Source organism: Brassica rapa, chromosome A09 (assembly GCF_000309985.2).
Source record: "Brassica rapa cultivar Chiifu-401-42 chromosome A09, CAAS_Brap_v3.01, whole genome shotgun sequence".
NCBI classification, from domain to species: Eukaryota; Viridiplantae; Streptophyta; class Magnoliopsida; order Brassicales; family Brassicaceae; genus Brassica; species Brassica rapa.
The window spans coordinates 42,627,728-42,649,003 of NC_024803.2; the positions used below are offsets into that span (position 1 = coordinate 42,627,728).

Below are 21,276 nucleotides of genomic sequence, written 5' to 3' on the forward strand. Positions count from 1 at the left end.
AATATTAAGTAGCCTATAAAAGTAGGTGGAGACTTGATCAACCCAAAACATAGCCAATTTTATAGGTTTGCTAGAAATATTCAAAAAGACACCTAAATAATGTCAAAAGTATTCATGGAAATTAAAATCAAGTTGTCACTATTTATGTTAGCTTATTTAACGTCTACATTTTTTTAGCTTTCAAAATTACAAAATGGTATCATTTAAATAAACTGAAAACTTTAAGCAAGTGGGTGGTGAATTCATTTTACGCCGACTTAAACTTAGCAACTCTTGTTTTTTGTTATGGAAATACCATTTCATGAAATGAAAATTGAAGTTTAGAAAATGTTAAAAACAAAATGTAGAACTTCTAAGTTTGGTCCACAGCAAAAATAAAATAAAAACATAAAACAAAAACAATCGATACTTTAACCGTTCAGTTTAGAATCGAACATGACTACAAGTAACAATACAAACTTGAAAGACATAGACGAGAGATCAAGCCGAGCCAAGCAAACAAAGAAACATTCGAAATTGCGTTCACGAAGAAAACGAAACAAACAAAAAACGATTTCCTCCAACTGCCCGAACATAACTTAGCAGCTTTTTAATCTACATTTTTACATTTGACACTCTCCACAAAATTCAAGCAGAAAGGAGTGTTAGTGAGTTTCTAATGATAAAATTGATAAATACACAACCGAAGCTTCTCACCTCAGAGGATCGCATGCACTCCACTACCATAACTCACTCAAGTTCACTTGGATGATAGCAGTAGAATAAGTGAATAACTAAATCAGAAAATACATTTTGATCAAAATATTGACTTGTGAAATATATATTTCTAACCTACAAACTACATATATAGAGTGAATCAAAGCTTACAAACTTTTCTACATACTTAATATATAATATACCTCTAATTGTTTTTGTAAACTACGTATAATTGTGGAGACCAAAAAAATTATTAATATAAATATATGGGTAATATGGACACCATATGCATTACGTTTTGTTATAATCAAGAAGTATTGAACTTTTACCTTAGTTTGTAAGATTCAACTTTTACACTTTAATAATAATTTCTCTATTCGAGAAAATAATATAGTTAGAAACACTTTAAACGTTAAATATTCGGCAACTATTCTCTCTAGTCTCTTTCATATAATAGCGTTGAAATAGATCAAACTTGTGAGTCAAATTTTCATGGAAATCCCAAGTTTCCGCGTAGCGTAGCTCCATTGGCGCTTCGAGGAGTTATCCAAGAGACACTAGCTAGAAGCTCACATTACATGGACATTTCAACGTTCTACCATTAATTAAAACTTTCCGCAACTGCATAATACTTCAGCGTCGTTGAAATTTTAGATTTTCCACTTCACAATGACGCACAAGAAAATAATTGTCGTCAATGAAACATGAACATGATATGAATACATATACTTATTATTTATTAAATAAACATTGGGATTCATATTTTAGGATATTTTATTGCAGTAATGTGATCTTTAAATGCTACAACTTAAAATCTCGATCGAGTTTTCGCATCTAAGATTTGATTTGCAGTTGCTTTTAAAGAATTTCAACTTGTTTTGATAAGTCTGTCCGCTCTTATTGATGGGCCACATCAATCTAGTTGTTACAGTTATTAACAAATGGGCCCAATATTTATCTTTGTCGAAATCTATCAGATTCTTTTCGGTGATTGAATTTATCAAGGCCGCTACGGCGCTACCCTTAAGTAACCCTTTTTTCCTACGTAAATTTTATTTTACGTAAAATATTCTGTTCACAATTCAGTCTGTAACGAAGGTTTAATTTGTTGTTTCGCAACCGTCGGCAAATATGACGTTCCGCACCCATAGCCTAGTAAACCGCTATTAACGCGAGTCATGCTCAGTTTTTTTTTTTTGAACACCAGTCATGCTCAGTTAATGAATGGAATTAGGCTTTTATAGTAAAAGCAAAACATAGATTTGGTTTAAAGATAGGCCTGATTAATACGGTAAAGTGAGCTGGGCCGAACATTACTTTAAAACTATTCAGTATTTTTTTTTGTTGATCAATGCCCTAGTTCTATGGTTTTTTTCATGTATACTACGAATATTTGGTTAGTTAGTGGTATGTTGGAAATTATTATCCTTACTTTTGAATAACTCTTTCAAAACTCCTGGGAACAATCATCTGTGATGATCCATTTATGGTCGGTGTTCTTTTTGGAAATGTCGGATTATGTTTTCATTTTGAAAAACGGAAAGAAATTTGAGGATTTGTATATCACTTCGAAATTTGAGGATTTGTATATTCTCTTTTGACTAATTCGAAGGAGGATTAGGTTGCTGGCATCTTCGTTCAATTCCCAATTTCAAAACGAATTGAAGAGGTCTTGTTGCACTCAAGAATTGTATCATTGCACTCCTCTTGCTGAATGATTAGAAGAATAAAACACACACTCAGTTTCGTTGATTAGATTCTTAGGCGTCATTGTGTTATACATACAGTTAATGTCTTTTTCTTGTGCCAAATTCGCTTTGGTTATTGTAAGAGTAAACGCCACAAAAGGTCATTTACTAAGAATATTTTACGAAAACTTAGTAATGTTAATGAGGGAAATTAAAGAGTAAATGTTTCCATGTAAACGCAAAACGGTTTTAATATTCCATGCCCTGGCTTGGACTTTGTACCTAAGACCAAGTAGGCAAGTAGTAGTTTCTTGCTGACAAAAAAAAAGAAGCTAGACCAAGCATGTAAGCAATATAGCAACCATCAAATTATCCAAACATCTGATTTCATCATAATAAACACAATAAAGATAGAAACTTATGAAATGTTGATAAAATAAAATATTTTAATAAGATAACGAAATGAGACCAAAGGTCATATATAGTTTCTTCCGCTTTACTCCTCGGTCTTCTCGGCGGCTACTTCACCAGCAGCCACAACTCCCTGTGCCTCAGCCTTCTTCTCCTCCTCCACAACCGCCGGAGTTTCAGTCACCTCCTCCTTCTCTTCTGTTTTTGCCTCCTCCACAACGACCGGAGTTTCTGTCTTCTCTTCTTCCTCCTCTACCTTTGGCTCCTCTGGTTTCTTCTCAGTTTCTTGATCTTTTTTCTCTGCCTCATCCACAACCACTTCTTTGCTCGTTTCTTCGACTGGTGCTTCGGATTCTTGTTCAGTTACGGCGGCTGGAGCAGGAGCAGAGGCCACGACTTCTTCCGCCTGTTCGGTAACCACAACTGGCTCCTCCACTGTCTTGGTTGGTACCTCAACGTTCTCTGCTGCTGGAGCAATCACTTGTTCAACCTGGAAGCAAACACACGCTTAGTACTAAAACCATTTTCCTGTTGATAGACATTATACATGATATGTATATAGTTATAAATAACTAGTTTTTAAATCAAATCTAACTAGCTTTAACAAATAATTAAAGATAGAGATAGGAATCTGATTAGTAAAAAATAAAACTCAATAAGTTAAGATCATACCTCAACGTTGGCCATTTCGAAATGACAAAGGTAAAGAGGAAAACTATAAAGAAAATGAGAAGAGAAGTAATATTGTATGTGATGCTTTGGTGAGTGAATATGTTTGCTCGAGGAGAGCTATTTATAGTAGAAGCAATTGCTTTACGAATATTTTTAATATATATGTCAAAAATCATTTATTTTGTCTACAATGTTATTAACGAATCATGATGATGAATATTGCACATGAAAGCATCTTTTCCTTATATAAAAGTGTTTATGTGCTAATTTCCACCTCATGCCACATAGATATTGAACCTCATCATACTCGTCAAGTTGTGAAATGTTTTTATTAGAAAAGTTAAATTGTTATATATTTTCGACTAATTAAGAACTTGAATTATTTTTTTCTTCTTTTTAAGAACTTTAATTAAATTTTCATAAAAAGAAATTCTATTTTACAAACATTATATAAGTATAATATTTTGAGAAGTGTTTGTTTTGCTTCTGCTGTGGCTCAGTAAACGTTACAACAAATCTTTTCGTTTTACTAACGTTAAACTCTCTTTTTTTGTTGAAAAAGCTACTAACGTTAAACTCTTATAAAATTAGACGTTACAAACAACTTCTCATGTTACTGTTCTTAAAGTCTTTTATAAAATGTATCAGTCAAATTTGCTTGATTAATGTCGGCGAGGAAGCTTTAGGGCCCGACTGGTTCAAACGCAGCGGTTGTGGTTGCGGTTACGGGAGTTTGTGGATGCGGACGGTTGCGGTTTCTAACGGTTTTAAGAGATTTTGTACGATTGGTATTGCGGTTTAAAATTGGTGCGTTTGCGAGTGACTTATGACTGGTTAGCTACCAAATGCGGTAACAGTCAAATAATAAATTAACAATATATACATTTAATATAATTATAAAATATCAAAAATCATAAAATTATAATAAATATAAAATTTATATTTAGAAAGTTATAATTTTAATTTTTGAAAATTTATTGAAATTGTTTTTATTATAAAATTTTATAATATTGATTAAAATATAATAGATATATTTTAATATTTTCATAATTTCAATTTTAAATTTTTTTATTAAATATTTTTACTTTTGTATATATATTATTTTAAAAAAAAGAAAAAAAATTTACCCTCCCGCAACCGCCCGCAACCGCAAACGCTAGCTGGAGCCAGCTTTTGAATTTATGAGATTCGGAGCGGTTTGAAACGGTTTAGAGCGATTTAAGTGATTGTTGCAAACTGCCGACAACCGCTACCAACCGAAAAAGCTGCGTTTGCGGGTGGTAGCGGGAAAACCAGTCGCCCCCTTAGTGTATTGCTAGCCAATTGATCAATGTTCTCTTCACTTTGTGTGACAATGAACCCTATAATATAAAACCTTGTTTTCGTAAACTATGGATGTTGACTTTTTAGCAGCTCTAGCATGTTTTAATTTTAGTGGAGTCGATGTTGTGGGGACTAAATTGTCCAGTGAAATTTAATTGTGGTCGTTTCGAATTTAAACCAAGCATCGAAACTAAAGATTTTGAATGAACTTGAACAAATATATATAGACAGCATAACGTTAATTCCAAGTTATGTTTGGATTGTTATTAACCCTTTGATTTTCCTCTAACGAATGGTGGAATTAATAGCTTAAAATTGTAGATGAAAGTATATCGAATTTATAGTTCTTTACAGGGGAAAAGGGACAAATGCAAGTTCCTTAATACATATAAATATATATTCAGCTTTAATATTTTAATTTCCACATCTTTGATTATAATTGATAAAATGGCATCTGGAGTACGGAGTGGTGACCATTATGCCTTATCAGTATAGTTTTTAAAGATATTTTATTAGAGATATGAAAATAACCAAATAAGCAGTATATATTATTTCACTAAACAGAGAAAAGGTAAATTAGACTATCAATGTACATACAAGTAATAATTTTTATAAAAGAAAAAAAAAATCAATTCGAAAATAATGACCCAGTTGAATTTTGGTGAAAATGATATTTTGGAGAATAAGAACCCTTGAATCAAATTTAGAGGTCACATTGTTTATGTATTCAAAAATCAAATCATTTTGTTTTTAGACTTACTGTAATAAATTTGATTTTTCCTACAATTTACTTCAATTTTTCTGATTTTAAAATAAACTAATGTGGTATTCCCTGCCATAATTGAACGAGGGTTAAAGACCATGATGTAAACCATTTTGATCATGATTGAGATCGATTATTGTCTGAGAAAGAGAATGCAATATTTACTACTTTTCATTTTCACGATTATTGATCATGTGAACTATTAAAGATTTCCTTTTTTTTTCTTTTAATAATTATATATCTTTTTACAACTTAATAATCAGAATTAGTGTATCCCTTGATTATAAGGGTTGCTTTTCACGTAATTAGTACCACTACTCTATTTCAAAATCGATACCATAATTTGATTACTGACGACGTGGTTACAAGATCAAGCGGGCCCATGTGAGTGTGAGCCAGGTAGGATTCCTCATGAATACGTACACGACTTCATCTCCTTCTTGGTTTGGGTTAAATAAACCCATTTGCGAGGGCAGCTATAAGCATAAATAGTAAAAACCAAAATAAACGAAACATATAAACAACAAAATACTATCTTTAATAATATTTTCTCTTTAAAATTCTTACATTCTTATATTTAGTGCATTCTTTTGTTTATTTCACCAATTCACCCTTTTATTAATCATTAATAAAAACAGTTTAACATGAAAATATATGAATATATCTTACTATATGTTTGGTTAGCGATATATTTCAACTTTGGATGCTATTGGTCATTGAAATGACATTAAATCAATTTATCTACTATGATTAGGTTTAGAAGGTAAATCTATATTTAGGTTTTAGTTTTGGAAATATGTGAACAAACTTTCAAATATACTTATATACAATCTGTAAAGATAGCCAGCAGAAAAGCTGGTAAAAAGGAGTTGGACGGCTAATATGACCCATTACTGGGTCCCAATTCTTGTATTAATTCTGTCTGAAAAATAACTAAAGGTAGTAACGCATCAATAATGCATAAGGGATGCTGTTACAAATTTGGAAATCTTAGGCAGAGGAATAAAAGAAAAATAGGACATACTTCCTCTGTTCGTAAATGATCCATGTTTTGAATTTTTTTCTTTTTCAAAAAGATGTATGTTCTATGTTTTTTTATGAAAAAATTACAAACTTTAAAAAAATTAATTGATTTTATTATATTACTACTGGTTAAAAATTATTGAAAATTTAAAATTACAAAAAAAAAAAATTATTATAGTGATTTAGTGTGTTTTCTTAATATGTGTGAAAACACTAAAAAGTCTATCTTTTAGAAACGGAGAGAATATATGATATCTCAGAAATAAGCTAACCCGGAAGATCAATGCCGATAGATTAAAGAAACCTACAACCTCTTAACACAATAATGCATCCATCAATATACGTAGAAGTTCCATAAATGTAATTATATGGTCACAAAATGTAATGGTTACATACAGTTTACAAAAAAAATATAATGGCTACAATCTCTTAGCACAATAATGCATCCATCCCTTACTTCTCTACTCTGTATTTAAATAATAGACGATGTAGATCTGAAAAAGTTGAAAATAATTCACTTTTGGTGCCCAAACCGCATGTCCTGAACATGTGTAACGTTAAATCCGAACAGGCTGAAGGATATATGTCTCAAGAATTATATCCCCTATATATTATTTGAGAAGCATTGCAATATTTTTTTGTAGCCACGTGTCATCACTAGAATGATTCTTAGAATCCTTAGAGAAATAGGTTGGTCCATTTAAATATATAATAAGTTTTTTATTAAACAACAATAAATACATTATTAATATGATTCATTATTTCCTTAAATAAGATTACGGAATTGCCTAATGTGGCTAAAGTATATATGACAATTAATGATTTTTAAGTAATAAAGATTTGGTAAAAATAACTGTGTATTATAATTATATATTTTTTTTAATTTTAAGCTATTAAAATTAATTAAAAAATCATAGTAACCATATAATAAAAATTCAAAAAATTATTTATATATTATATTTTGAATTTTTAAAAACGAGTATAAATTACTAAAACTGTTAAAAGTTTCACATTCAAATTTTTTGATATATGATTTAAAACTTTTTGTTATGACATGATACAAATAATTGAAAAACAATATAAGTTGAAAGTCTCATTTAATAAGTATCAAAAATAAAAGATATATAATATATGTATCATTTTAAATTAAACTATATGCCATATAAAAATACATAATATCGTAATTTTAAAATTTACTTTGAACATTTTTTTGATAAAAACTTTGAAAAAATATTGACAACTTAATTTTTTAAAATATTATAAATTACTTAAACCATTATTCCCACAGTGAAAATTTTGTTATCACTAATTTAGACTTTTTGCTACAACAGATACAAATGATAAAAACAAATATGAGCAAAAAACATCATCTAATAAATATTAATATTAACATATACCATATATATGTTACTATCATTTAAATTTAATTATATATCATATCAAATAGAAAAATTATTTTTTTCGATTTATTAAATTTATTTATATGTTCGCACCAATTTAATTATATAAGTAGTAGATAATGACTTTTTAATTATTCAATATATTTTTATTATTTCATAATATGCTATAAACATATAATATATAAAATAATTTATATATATAACGTTTATTCCGCGCAAGGCGCGGGTCTTAACCTAGTATATAATATTTTATATACGTTTGATTCTACGCCGTTGATTTAGAAAGAGGATATAAAGCAGACGTTAGAGGATTCATATTGTAGGGCTGGTTTCGAAAGAAGAGAATCTCTTTGTATCCAAATAGTTGGCACTTGAGGACTTGATGATGATGAACTTTATGTGATTTCTTTTTAAATTAAATTAAGGAAATATTCATAAATGTCATCAATCCAAAAGGGTTCGATTTTGCCTGAAATCAGAAATAGCTTACAAAATTTTGGCTTTACTTTGATATCCAGATGGTGACTAGAGTCTAAAGACAATTTGAGTATCAAACTCGGATGTAGTAGGGACAATAAGCAAAGATTTATATCTGATCATAAATTACTTAGGATGACTAATAAAGATCTAGTGAAGTAATAGTTCTTTTTTTTAACTTTCTTTATTCATCTTTCTTCCCCTCCCAAATGAGACATCGTTTTTGAAAATGCAGTACAAGCAAAAATGACATACATATAGCTAATATGGTTAAGATAGTGAACCCAAATATATCTAAAAAGGCAGATACCGAAAGAAACACTTATGAAGGATGATGAACCAAAATCAAGGAAGATAAAAGAAATCACAATAAACAGTGATTGAAAACTCTTGAACCATGAGTGAAAATAGGTTGAGGAATCGATTGAGCGGCATGGAAGAGAACCGCTGGATCCAAAACAAAAAGCTTTGGTCTTAAAAGAAGCTGGAGCTCTTTGACCAAACTGACAATATGTCTTGAATTCGAAGAATAAATCTTTGTAGCAGCAGAGCAAAGCCAGATGAGGATGTAGTTGAACTCATGAGGAGGGTTAGATTTAGAGATATTAAATTCAGAATTTCAAACTTCAAAAAATAAGAGCATTTGAAAAATAAGTGGTCTGGATCTTCATAATGTGAATCATAGTGGACCAGTGGTGGACCCAGACTCAAATTTAAAGTGGGTCATAAATTAGACTAAGAGCATGTGCAACGCAGGGTTTTAGATAATCCTTAGCTTTAGTCTTTAGCTTTTTAGGAATAAAAAAATATTAAAAAAGAAGGAAAAGCTAAGGATGAATCCTTAATTAAGGAGAAGAAGGATCAAGTCCTTAATATGCTGGCGCAACGGGATTGGTTCGAGCTTTCTATTTTTTTTTCCTTGATACAAAAATAAAAAAACACAGATCTTTATCCGATTACGGGAGAAAGCTAGAAACTTTGTTAAAAGCTATGGCGAAGAAGATGGGAGTGACGATGGAAGTAGGGAACGATGGCGTTGCTGTGATCACCATTTCGAATCCTCCTGTTAACTCTCTGGCCAGCCCAAGTATTAAAAAGCTCCTTACTTTTGATTAATTTCACGATGTTGATTTGCTTTCTCTTTTAAGCTGATTTTTTATTTTGTGGAATTATTTAGTTATTTCTAGGTTGAAGGAGAAGTTCAAGATGCGAATCATAGGAGTGATGTTAAGGCCATCGTCTTGACAGGTAAACAAACAAAATTGAGTTTCTTTTGTTTAGATTTTGAAGGATTGTATTCGGATCATGTAGCGTTTAATCTCTATCAAACTTACCGTTGGTAAAAATTGTGAACTGTCAAAGAAGAGTTTGAAAGTTGAATCCTTTTTTTGGTTTGGTTAAGGCCCTTGATTGTATTTTGATCATTTCAGAGAACGGTGGAAGATTCTCGGGTGGTTTCAACATCAATGTTTTCCAGCAAGTGCATAAGACTGGTACACAAGCGGCATTACTGGTATTAACAAAGACGACGCAGTTCATCTCTTCCAGTCCATGCTTCGGTCTGAAGCAATGAGTTTGATAGATCGGATGGTGGAACACGGCTTCCGACCTGATGGAGTTACCTATGGAACGGTTTTGAACAGATTGTGCAAGTACGGGGAGACTTCCATGGCCTTGGATTTTCTCAGGAAGATCAAGCACCAGGAAGCCGCTTGTTGCTGCAGTTGAAGGATTAGCTCTTGGTGGTGGTTTAGAACTGGCTATGGTGAAACTTTTCAAGTTTATTTTTAAAAGTATCTTTTTGTTGTTGTTTTTGTGTTGTTCTTGTGTTGTTGATTGTACTACTTGTAAAAAAAAATATATCTAAGGATTTCATATTGGATAACACCATTGAACCTACAATTATGATTAGAGTTCTTAACTATTCAAAAAAAAAAAAAAACATTATTATATTACTAAGGATTCCAATGGTGGGTAACACCATTGGAGTTGCTTTAAAGCCCAATATAAAAAAAAATGAAAAAAGTACTAAATGAGAGTCGAACTCAGTTAAAGGGATGTCATAAGCTGGGTACCCAAACCAAAATTGTTGCAGAATCTTAACATATTTATAACAAAAACACCATAATATATATTAAACAGGTGTCATCTGACCTTCCCCCCCCCCCCCCCCCCCCCCATTTCACAACGTGGGTCCGCCTTTGCAGTGGACAGCTAGGATAAACATTTAATCCTCTATCATGAAGCTTATCTCGGGTTGGAAGTCTGTCCCGAGCCGTTACCCAGACAATGAAGGAATGTTTTTCGAATGTTGAATAAAAACTATGCCAGACACGTTGAAAATGAACTTGTAAGGACTCTCAAGTGTGGGATGAGGAAAAATCCGAAGGAGTGACAGTAGGTGAGTTCCTCCAAACAAACATGTCATTCTGCAATGAATTAGTGTTTGGTGGTTCAGTAGGCAAGCACTCTCGAAACAACACCAATATTGGGGGTCTCCCCCTAGATAATGTGCATCTTCCACTAAACACCGCGTCTGAAACCATAGAGGAAGCACCACTTCCAATCACCCTAGGTCCATTGGCTCCGGAAATCTGTAATAAATGACCAGATCTGTCCAATTGTCATGTCAAAACAGAGTCGATATCCCATTGTTGACATTACACAGAAGGAAAAGTCGTGCCAAATTGAGAAGTTTCATCAGACGCCTCCGAATCTACAAGCATGTGACCTGAAAATCTGAGGTCCAAAATAATCGGCCCGCAATAATGTGCTAGATATTTGTTTAAAAATGGAAAGTGGGATGAAATATTTAACTTAGAAAAACTATAATTTTTAGGACAGACTAAAAATATGAAAATAACCATGTCCAACTCATATGTATTTAGCAGAAATTTATGTTTAACTGTTTAAATACTATTAAAGTATGATCATATTGTTCTTTTTACCTTAGTATGCCATTTTCTTTACTAACATTGCATGTTTCATTAAGGACAATCAAGTAATATTAATAACACATCTATATTGGGTCATTTTTTCAGATCCAGCCCACATCAAATCTCTTTTGGGCCATTTGGGCCGATTAAGAAATCAAATCCAATTCTCACATTTTTTTTCCTTTGGGCAATTGAGTCCAAGTTCAAATAATTTTTTTTCAACTATTCTTAATTATGATCTTTTTATTTTCTTAATATAATTTAAGCATTCATAAAAAATATTTAATTTTTTCATTGAAAACTATAAATCTTTATTAAAAGTATATAATTTGTTTTATTAAAATATTAACCACATAATAAAATTAATTTATCAGAGTTATACCAACTTAATTCATTAAAAAAATAAAATTTAATTCTTTAAATAGTCATTTAAAATGAAATACGATAAATAAAAAGTTTAAGTCTTTTATAAAATAAAATACAAATATATGAAACATGACATTTACTAAATATTTGTCAATTGAAAAAAAAATAATAATAAATCCGCGCTTCGGATCAAAATCTAGTTTTATATTAAAGTATTTACTTAACTTCGAATGGACTTAAAGTGAAATTTTACAGACCGTTATTGGACTTAAGTGTTGGGGGATTGAGGCCTAATTTTCATGGCCCAATACATTTTCTCGTCCTATATTGCATTTGACGGGAGACACCACATTATCTCCAGTCTCCACCGCGGTTCGCTGGTCTCAGTCATGCAGTATATAGAGATCTACGTCCATGCATGTATATTCAGATGCACGTATGTATGCATAATTAATTATGCTATACCATTTATTTTTAGAAAATAAATCATGTGAACGGGAAGACTACAAACCTTAAATTAAGGATCACCGCATGACCTTTTCTCCGAACTCCATATTTAAACATTCCTCAAACAAAAACACCAAAGCTCTCTCTCATGATCTATCTTTTAGCTCTCTTTATTTTTCTTCGTGTTACCTTCTTCTCATTCTTCTGACCAAAAAAAAATCCTTTAATTAAACTATATTTATTCTTTTGTTTTGTGGGGGAAGACTAAATGGTTGTCTCCGATCCTCATCTGCAGGAAATCATATTGAATCAAATCGAATAGTGGAAATTTTTTAGGAACCAAATTAAATCAGAACAGTATATATCAAGAAAACAAATATGGTTTTGAAAGAGGAGGAGAAGAAAGCTGAAGAAACTTCAGAAGATCAAAAGGGAAAAGGGACGTTAAGCAGAAAGAACAGCCACAGCTCTTTGTGTCCGACAGATGATGACGATGAAGACGAAGACAGGAAGCTTGAGCTTGGTCCCATGATCGCTCTCAAAGAACAGCTCGAGAAAGACAAGGTTTTGATCTCTCATGTCCTGTTTGATTAAATTATAATAACACATAGCATTTTGGCTATGCTACTATGTTAGTCCACAAATGTTACATATTTGGTTTTTTATTCTTTTAATGTTCTTTATCTGACCTACATAATAATAGGTGAATTTTGTTTACAAAACCTAGACGACAGTCTAATCACTTTTTGGTACCATTGAAATAATTGTTTAGGATGATGAAAGCTTGAGGAGATGGAAAGAACAACTTCTAGGCAGTGTGGATATGGAGGACGTTGGAGGTAAACCAATTTGTAGTACCCATTTTAGCTCTATCGTTTAATAACAAATAAATCCGGTTTAAAGAGAATTCCAATTGATTACATTATTGTTTTTTCTTGTGTGCAAATAATATATATTTTTGTGTATGTATTTGTAATTTAATTGAATAACAAAATATATATACAGAGACTCCGGATCCGGTGGTAAAGATAATGTACTTAACAATTAGGTCACCGGATAGAGAAGACATGGTATTGACGGTACCTGAAGACGGTAACCCGACATCGAAAGGACCATGGTTCACTCTCAAAGAAGGCTCTAAGTACACTCTTGTATTTACTTTCCGTGTGACCAACAACATTGTGTCCGGCCTCCGGTACAGCAACTCAGTTTGGAAGACCGGACTCAAGGGTATTTTTTGTGTCTTTGACGCACTCGTGTACCACACTTAAGTACAACAACATTTTGAAGCTTTTTCGCTAATTTTTCTCTCTTTTGATGAGAACAGTGTATAGTAGAAAGGAGATGCTAGGAACGTTTAGTCCACAGGCGGAACCGTATACCCATGTCATGTTTGAAGAATCGACACCGTCTGGTATGCTTGTTAGAGGCTCCTATTCCGTTAAATCTAAGGTACCAAAATCAAAAAAATCAAAACTTATTTTCATATTGTTAGTTCAACATAACTAAATACCATTTCCAGTTCTGCGGTAACTTATAATCGTATCTTCAACTGTTACTCCGTTTTTTTTAACTTGCTATAATAAATTGGCAAAATGAAACAATTTAGATACATTGGAAAATTATTACTATTTTCCTCTTGATAGCTAGAAGCGATTGTTCCGAAATTAAGAAGACCATCTTCAGTTTGCAAATTATTTTGTCTTATTACTGCTTTTCAGTTCGTAGACGACGACAATAAGTGCTACCTGGAGAACAACTACACCTTCGACATTCGCAAGAATTGGCTGTGATCCTTCACATAAGTTACTGGAAGAAGAAATACATAACATATTAGTATATTATTCATAATTGTTTCATATTTTGTTGTCTATCTTTAATTCAAATTGGTTTTAATTAAATGTTTGTTCATACACATGTTCAAATACTTCATCCTTTCATAAAAAAATGTCATTTTGACATTTTTCACACATATTAAAAAAATGATTGAAATATTTTTAAGTTCTTATTAATTATACATATTCAACCAATAGTATTTTAGATAAATGAAATTATTTATAAAATTAATGTATTTTAGTTAATTAATATTAAGCTGGAAATTGCATTGAAATTTTAAAACGATATATTTTTTTGTAACAAGAAAAAAATATTAAAACGATATTTAATATGAAAAAGAAAGAGTATACATTTTGCCAACCGGAAACATGTTAATAAATGCATATTGATGAAATAAAACATGGAAGAAAGTTGTTGACCAGAAAAAAAAAATCATACTATACTAATACTAGAAGAGAGCATTTAAGGAGATTGTACACTTCAAGAAACAGTGAATGCTTTACTTAAATGCATTTTGGGGCACTGCACTATCGATCTCGTTTGACTCTTGTGAATAAAATCACTAGATACTAACCAAATCAACAGATCTATATTCGTATATCGTGACAAAACCTCTATTTATAAAAACCAATAACATTCTCAAAGATACAAACGTCAACTCTCTCACAAACCAAAACTAACTTTCAGCATGAAGAACACCTACAAGTTCCAAAGCCTCTTTTCTTCTCTCATCTTCCTCCTATTCCTCTTCACACTCCTATCAATTTCGAGAACCAACGCACTCAACTCCCGTGGCGGCTGCCGACATCCGCCGTCGCAAACCAGCTGTAAGACATGCATGGCGGAGCAGATGAACTACGTCTGCCCCAAGTGTGTGCCGGTGCTCCGGTGCATGGCTCGTTGCCTTTGGGGTGGTGTATCTCAGAGGACATGCACTACTACATGCGGCTGCGACACCATGGCCAAGCCCTCGCTTCTGGAATGTAAACGCTGTGTTTCTAGGTGTAAGTGTAGCTGTGCGGATTAGGAACTTAGCGGCTTAATGCTCTCTTTGATGTTGCAATAACATGTTGAATAATGTTGGATCTTTGTTGTTTAACTTTATGTTTTATAATGTTGAATGCTTACCTATATACTATAATTCATATATTACTGATATCCCTACAGCTTCTCCTAAGATAAAGAGTAAAGAGACATATACATGATATCCCTACAGCTTCTCCTAAGATAAACAACTCATAGGATATCTGGATGAGGCTAAGCCGAGATAAATAGAACCGAAGTTTTACCTTTAGATATTTCAACTTTTTTTTTGTCAACAGATAATTCAACTTAAATTTGAAAATTAGAGATTTTCTTAAAAGGGGTGTATATTTATTGTTATTATTTATACAGGCCAGTTTTTTTTTTTTTTTTGAAACACTGAATTGATTAATAGAAAAGAGTTAGTTGTGGGCATTAACAGCACCAACAACCACACATTGTACTGATGCAATTAAGGCATCTTTGGCTAACAAGTCTGCAATGGTGTTCCTCTCCCGAGGGATCCACACGAAACAAACAAATTCAAAAGCAAGAGAGCAAGCTAATATATCAGAAACAACGCCATGAAGTTCCGGGACACTCGACTTCGAGTTGACAATCTTGATTAGTTGAGCGGAGTCCGACTCAAACCTCAACTTCTTTATCTTCATTCTTTTGCAGGTGAGGATCGCATCTCGTAGCGCTAGAGCTTCGGCCATCAATGGCGATGTAACAAACTCCACATGACCTTTGAAAGTCTGGTTTGTTGGTCGACCTAGTCGGATCCATCCTAACCCTGCAACCTGTCGGGAAGCCTCCCACGCTGCATCCGTCCGTACTACTATCGCATCGCAGGGGCTCGGTTGTTCCATTCTCGGTTCTCCTTTATGATGAACTATCTCCAAATTCTGATCGCTGCTCCATTCCCTCGCCATCTTTATAGCAGTCGTCAAGACGTCCTCCGGACGAGAGGGAAACCCTTCAAAGACAAACCGATTCCGGGATTTCCACAGATTCCAAATGATCCACAAGAACAGAGATCCTGAAGCAACCCCTGACGGAGGCAAGGATAAAATTGCACAAAGATCATTCCAGGAAGTCACTAAATCTAACATTCCGCTGCATTCCACATCCTTATCTAGAGGGGCCAGTCTCCATACTTTACGAGCAAAAGGGCAGTGAAATAACAGATGAGTGATAGATTCGGTACAACCACAACGCTTGCATTGGGGATCATAGGGACATGTCTCTCGACTAACCGTTCTCCCACAGGGAGTGCGCCTTTTAAGACTTTCCATGCGAACAGCTTCACTTTTGGCGCACAGTCCATGTTCCACACGTTTTTTGTCCAGTTGAAATCTTGAACTATAAATTCATCAGCTCTATCAACATCTTCCTCCACCGCCGTGTAGTATCCAGATTTAACGGAATACTCTCCCATCTTTGTTCCCAACCACACCAGTGTGTCCGGAGCCCCGGTTACACTTTGCTTTATACTGAGAATGCGATCCTCATACTCCGGGAGAATGGCCTGGATGCGCTCCCTGTTCCACTGATTACCACCTGATACCATGAGGTCCGCAACCGTAAGCTCAGCAGCTTGCTCAGTTGGGGGTCCTATTGGGCTCTCTCGCTTGGTCGTAGCGAGCCAAGGGTCGCGCCACACATTAATAGCTCTTCCATCTCCTACAACCCAGCCCATGTTTTCCAGCAGAAGATCTCGGCCAATGAGAATGCCTCGCCATCCATGCGACATGGTAGATGAGGCCGTAGCGTTGAGGATCGTACCTTCAGGGCAGTATTTTCCCAGTAGCGTTTTACAGAGGAGGCTGTCTGGTTTCTGGTACATTCGCCAACCAATCTTAGCTAGTAGGGAGTCATTGAACTTCTGGAAATCTCTGAACCCCAGACCTCCACACGATTTTGGTTTAGCTATTCGATCCCATGCCACCCATGCCATCTTCTTTTCATTCTCGTTACTTTCCCACCAGAACCGAGTCACAATTGATTGGATTCTCTTACATAATGACACAGGCAATTTGAAGCATGTCATCGAGTATGAGGGTATGGGTGACAGCACACTCTGAATCATTACGAGCTTCCCTGCTGAAGAGAGGAACTTTGTAGACCAGCCTCGAGCTTTTTGCTGAATACGATCGAGAATAGTGGCGAACAGATCCCGCTTTCTGCGTCCAAATTGTTCCGGGAGTCCCAGGTATTTCCCGACTCCCCCCTCTTTCTGAATTTGGAGTTCTTGCTTCACCATATCTTTTAGCTCAGCGGGTGCTTTCCGGGAAAAAGTTATTGCCGACTTCTCTTTGTTTATAGTCTGTCCCGAGGCTAGTTCGTACCGGTTCAATAAAGACTGGAGAGCTTTACAGTTGTTCTTGTTTGCTTGTAAGAAGAACATCGTGTCGTCCGCGAACAATAGATGTGAGATCCGGGGGCATCCGCGCGCGACTTGAAGGCCTTGTAGTGAACCTTCTTCCTGCGCTCTGTTACATAATCCCGAGAGGACTTCACTACACATAATAAATATGTAGGGAGAGAGGGGGTCGCCTTGGCGAATTCCTCTGCTCGGTACTACCTTCTCTCTAGGCAAGCCGTTGATGAGGAAGGAGTATGTGACAGTCGATATGCATTGCATAGTTGCCCTTATCCAGTCCCGGTGGAAACCCAACCGTTTGAGGACTAGTGCTATAAAATCCCACTCTAATCGGTCGTAGGCCTTGCTCATATCCGTCTTAACCGCCATTGCGCACTGCTGTTCCGCTTTAGAGGTTTTCAGGTAATGAAGGACCTCGTGGGTGATGAGAACATTATCTCCAATTGCTCACCCCGGAACAAAAGCGGACTGATTTTCCGAGATAAGCTTGTCCATCAATGGTTGTAGTCTCCGGGTGAGCAGCTTCGAGTAAATCTTGTAATAGACATTACACAAAGCTATGGGCCTATAGTCAGAGACCTTCTGTGGCTTATTGATCTTCGGTATAAGCCGAATGTTGGTGTCATTGACATTCGGGGGAAGCGGATTCCCGCTGAAAAATCCTTGCACTTCTCTGACTATATCAGGTCCGAGTGTACCCCAGTGGGTCTGGAAGAATCCCGCTGAGAAACCATCCGGCCCCGGGGCCTTATCGGCGTTAATGGAGAAGGCTGCCTCCTTTATCTCTATAGGCGTCGGGATAGTGATCAGCTGCATGTTTTCCTCATCCGAGATAATGGGGTGGAGAGCCAAGTTAACTGTATCTTCTCTATCCCCTGGTATGGATGAGAATAGTTTTTGAAAGTATTCACCAATAACTTCAACTATCTCTTCCTCTCGATACACCAGCTCTCCGCTCTCCTTCTCCAAGACTGAGAAAGCATTTAGTCTTTTCCTCGTTTTAGTGATCGCGTGGAAGTATCCTGTGTTGCGGTCTCCAAGCTTCAGCCACAGCAACCTACTTCATTGCCTCCAAAACTCTTCTTCGGCTAAGTACGCTTTGCTGAGGTCTTTAGAGATTTCTTGGATAAGAGCAGTGTCATTTACAGAACTTGCCAGAGCCGCATTGAGTTCCTCCTTCTTCTGTGCAATTATTTTCCGGCTATTACGCTGTTGGGTACGGTTCCAGGCCGATATTGCGCTTCTGGTGGTCGCCAGTCTCTCCATAACTGATGCATCCGGGTCGTCTACCCAGGCCTCCGCTATCACTTTCTTAGCCTCTTCATTTTTGCAGAGTCTCCGGTCATAACGAAAGAGGCCTTTTCTGCGCTTACCTCCTTTATCAAAGAAAGTTAGGAGTGGCATATGATCTGAACTCTCAAATCCAAGATATTGACATCTAGCTGTTGGGAAGCACTCCGCCCATAAGGTGTTTGCCGCCACTCTGTCCAATCTGCATCGGACCAGGTGATCTCCTCGCTTGCCTCTCCAAGACAGTGGATCTCCCGAGTGCTGTAGATCAAAGAGATCTCCCTCCGAGAAAAAAGTACGCATATCCGCAAACGATCCCTCCGGTCTGATAGTACCCCCGTCCTTCTCATCTCCACATAGAATATCATTTAAATCTCCCGTGATGAACCACGGGGCTTCGCGGGCTGTGGCAATAGAGAGAAGATGATCCCATAGGAGTTTCCTTTGCGTTCTGTCCGGATTCCCGTAAACAAATGACGAATAAAACTGTTTTCCTTCAAATTCAATCAAAGTGTCTATTACATTCGGACTAGACTCCAATATTTGAAGATTAAGATCCTGATTCCAAAATAGTCCTAAGCCGCCAGCACCATGACCTGTTGGTGGAACCAAGTGCGAGCAGTCATATCGCAAATGCTCTAGTTTCTTCATGACGAACTCATTGGGGTTTTTTGTTTCCATAAGAAAGAGAATATCAGGGTCGAACTCCTTTGATATCTCTCCCAATCTTCGAACTGTCCAAGGATTCCCCAAACCTTGGCAGTTCCAGCTTGCGATAGCTAAGGAACGAGGTTGGATTGGATTCGAAAATCCATCCTCCTCCTTGTCGAACGCGGGATCATGTTGCATATAGGCATATTATCAGATGTATTGCTATCAGCCCCGTGTGGAACCCCAACACGAGCTGAGTCGCCCTTGCCTCTAGCAGCTTTCGCACTTTTCCCATTTCCTTCTATCTGGAGCTTTTTCCTACAGTTTGGTTGCTTGGTCTGCTGCACCTTTCGCTTTTTGGAGCTTGCTCCTGGTAACAAACTAGGGCTTCCATTAACTCTTCTTTTTCCCGGAGGCCTACCCGGCTTTCTCTTCTGAGCCTTCTCCGGTACAATGCTGTCTTGGGTATCTTGTACAAGGGTGCTCTTATGAGGTCCTAATCTGTTTACGATTGGTATCCTCTCATTCTGATCCTTGCTAGTAGCCTGTTCTGCTGTAGAATCAATGCTTTTATCCAGGGGCAACTGTCCCAGTCTAGCAGCGATTGGGACTCGGTCCTCTGAGCTAGGAACTTTTCCGGTCTGGCTATCAGCTGTTTCTTTGCGTGTGAGAGAGGCACGCACAATTTTGGCGGCTGATTCCTCGATTTGTCCTTTTGCTTCAGCTAGTCTTACTCTTTCCCTCCGCGCAGCACTCTCTGTGGGATCAGCACAATTTGTGTACTGTGACATAACTTCACGTACTTCCCCTATTGCCTCATCCATAGCATCTTGAGGAAGCGTCTTATCTCTTCTTCTTCTACAGGGAATCCCCTGGTTTTTCGAGTTAAGGTGATTTCTAGCATCAGTTACATCCTCCTTACTCCCAAGATCCCGATATCTTGGGGGAGAAGCTTCAGTTTCTTTTGCTACATGTCGCGGTCTGGAGAAGCTTTTTGGAGAAGAGGCTGAGTGGGAATCCCCACGACCTTTCCTATGCTCCTCACGGTAATAGTCGGTTCGGGGTAGCTCAGCACTATGTCGGGATCGGTCACTATTGTAGTGATCCTTCCGTTGCCACTCCTGTCTGTTGAGGCTCATATAGCTGTGATAGGGTCTCTCCTCCCCATCTCGAGCTCTTGACAGTTGAGATCGCTGCTGATACTGGTTCCTTAATGGAGGTCTGGACTGCTCCTCACGCGAAGAGGTGATTCTTCGTGTCTCTCCCCTTTTCAACTGGTTTCTTGGAGCTAGTTGCTCCCTACTAACTTCTGCCTCATTGCTTCCCTGCCCCTTCGCTTGGGTAGCCAGTAAGGCTTTCTTCTCGTGCTTAGCTTCCAAGCAGTCTCTGATATCGTGGTCGAGTCTGCAACACTTCAAGCAGTGTCTATCTAACTTCTCATACACCAAAGTTGCTATGACTTCATCTCCATTTGGATATTCCAGAGTAGTTGACTTTATTAGAGGAAGCCTCCCATTAACATGAACTCTCATACGGAAGGTTAATGCTGTGACTTCCGCAGTTTCATATGTGCCTATATCTTCTCCTATACACCGAGCAGCTTCTTCAGTCCAAAGGTGAACTGGAATACCTTGTATTGTAATCCAAAAGGGAATCATTGAGGGGAACGTAGGGGAAATAGTAGGCACCCATCGTTCAAGGATAATCATCCACCTCGCATAGTGGTAAGGCTGCTTAGCCAGAACCGTTAGCAAATCAGATTCCAGCTCGAACTGAAACTGAAACATACCCGAGCCCAAGTCTGAGCCAATAGGTGGGACATCCGCCTTCCAATGGTCTATGAAGAACGGTATGAGTGACCAAACTTTTTGAGCCGAGGGGTTTGTCA

General features: G+C 36.2%; 4 protein-coding genes and 1 long non-coding RNA gene across 6 annotated transcripts; 3 read left to right on the forward strand and 2 right to left on the reverse strand.

The window, feature by feature from the left end:
• Positions 1-2,726: 2,726 nt before the first annotated feature.
• LOC103843154 (plasma membrane-associated cation-binding protein 2-like) lies at positions 2,727-3,624 on the reverse strand. The gene is made up of 2 exons (XM_009119866.3): positions 3,468-3,624; positions 2,727-3,285 (listed from the first exon to the last, which is right to left on the reverse strand). The coding sequence occupies exons 1-2, from the start codon at positions 3,480-3,482 to the stop codon at positions 2,881-2,883; spliced, it is 420 nt and encodes a 139-aa protein (XP_009118114.1). The 5' UTR covers positions 3,483-3,624; the 3' UTR covers positions 2,727-2,880.
• A 4,450-nt stretch (positions 3,625-8,074) lies between these two features.
• On the forward strand, positions 8,075-10,311 carry LOC103843156. Of its 2 annotated transcripts, XR_628088.3 has the most exons (3): positions 8,075-9,540; positions 9,631-9,701; positions 9,884-10,311. It is a non-coding gene; the product is annotated as an uncharacterized LOC103843156 (long non-coding RNA). The 2 variants fall into 2 exon arrangements; XR_004451228.1 differs by having other exon boundaries at positions 8,085-9,701.
• Positions 10,312-11,789: 1,478 nt separating this feature from the next.
• Positions 11,790-15,194, forward strand: LOC103843157 (rho GDP-dissociation inhibitor 1-like). The gene is made up of 5 exons (XM_009119867.3): positions 11,790-12,766; positions 12,975-13,041; positions 13,208-13,432; positions 13,530-13,654; positions 13,924-15,194. The coding sequence occupies exons 1-5, from the start codon at positions 12,581-12,583 to the stop codon at positions 13,993-13,995; spliced, it is 675 nt and encodes a 224-aa protein (XP_009118115.1). The 5' UTR covers positions 11,790-12,580; the 3' UTR covers positions 13,996-15,194.
• Positions 14,676-15,187, forward strand: LOC103843158. Its single transcript, XM_009119868.3, has one exon. The coding sequence runs from the start codon at positions 14,727-14,729 to the stop codon at positions 15,063-15,065; it is 339 nt and encodes a 112-aa protein (XP_009118116.1). The 5' UTR covers positions 14,676-14,726; the 3' UTR covers positions 15,066-15,187.
• A 289-nt stretch (positions 15,195-15,483) lies between the features above and the next one.
• On the reverse strand, positions 15,484-15,996 carry LOC103843204. Its single transcript, XM_009119905.1, has one exon. It carries the CDS (start codon positions 15,994-15,996, stop codon positions 15,484-15,486), a length of 513 nt encoding a protein of 170 aa, XP_009118153.1.
• Positions 15,997-21,276: the final 5,280 nt, after the last annotated feature.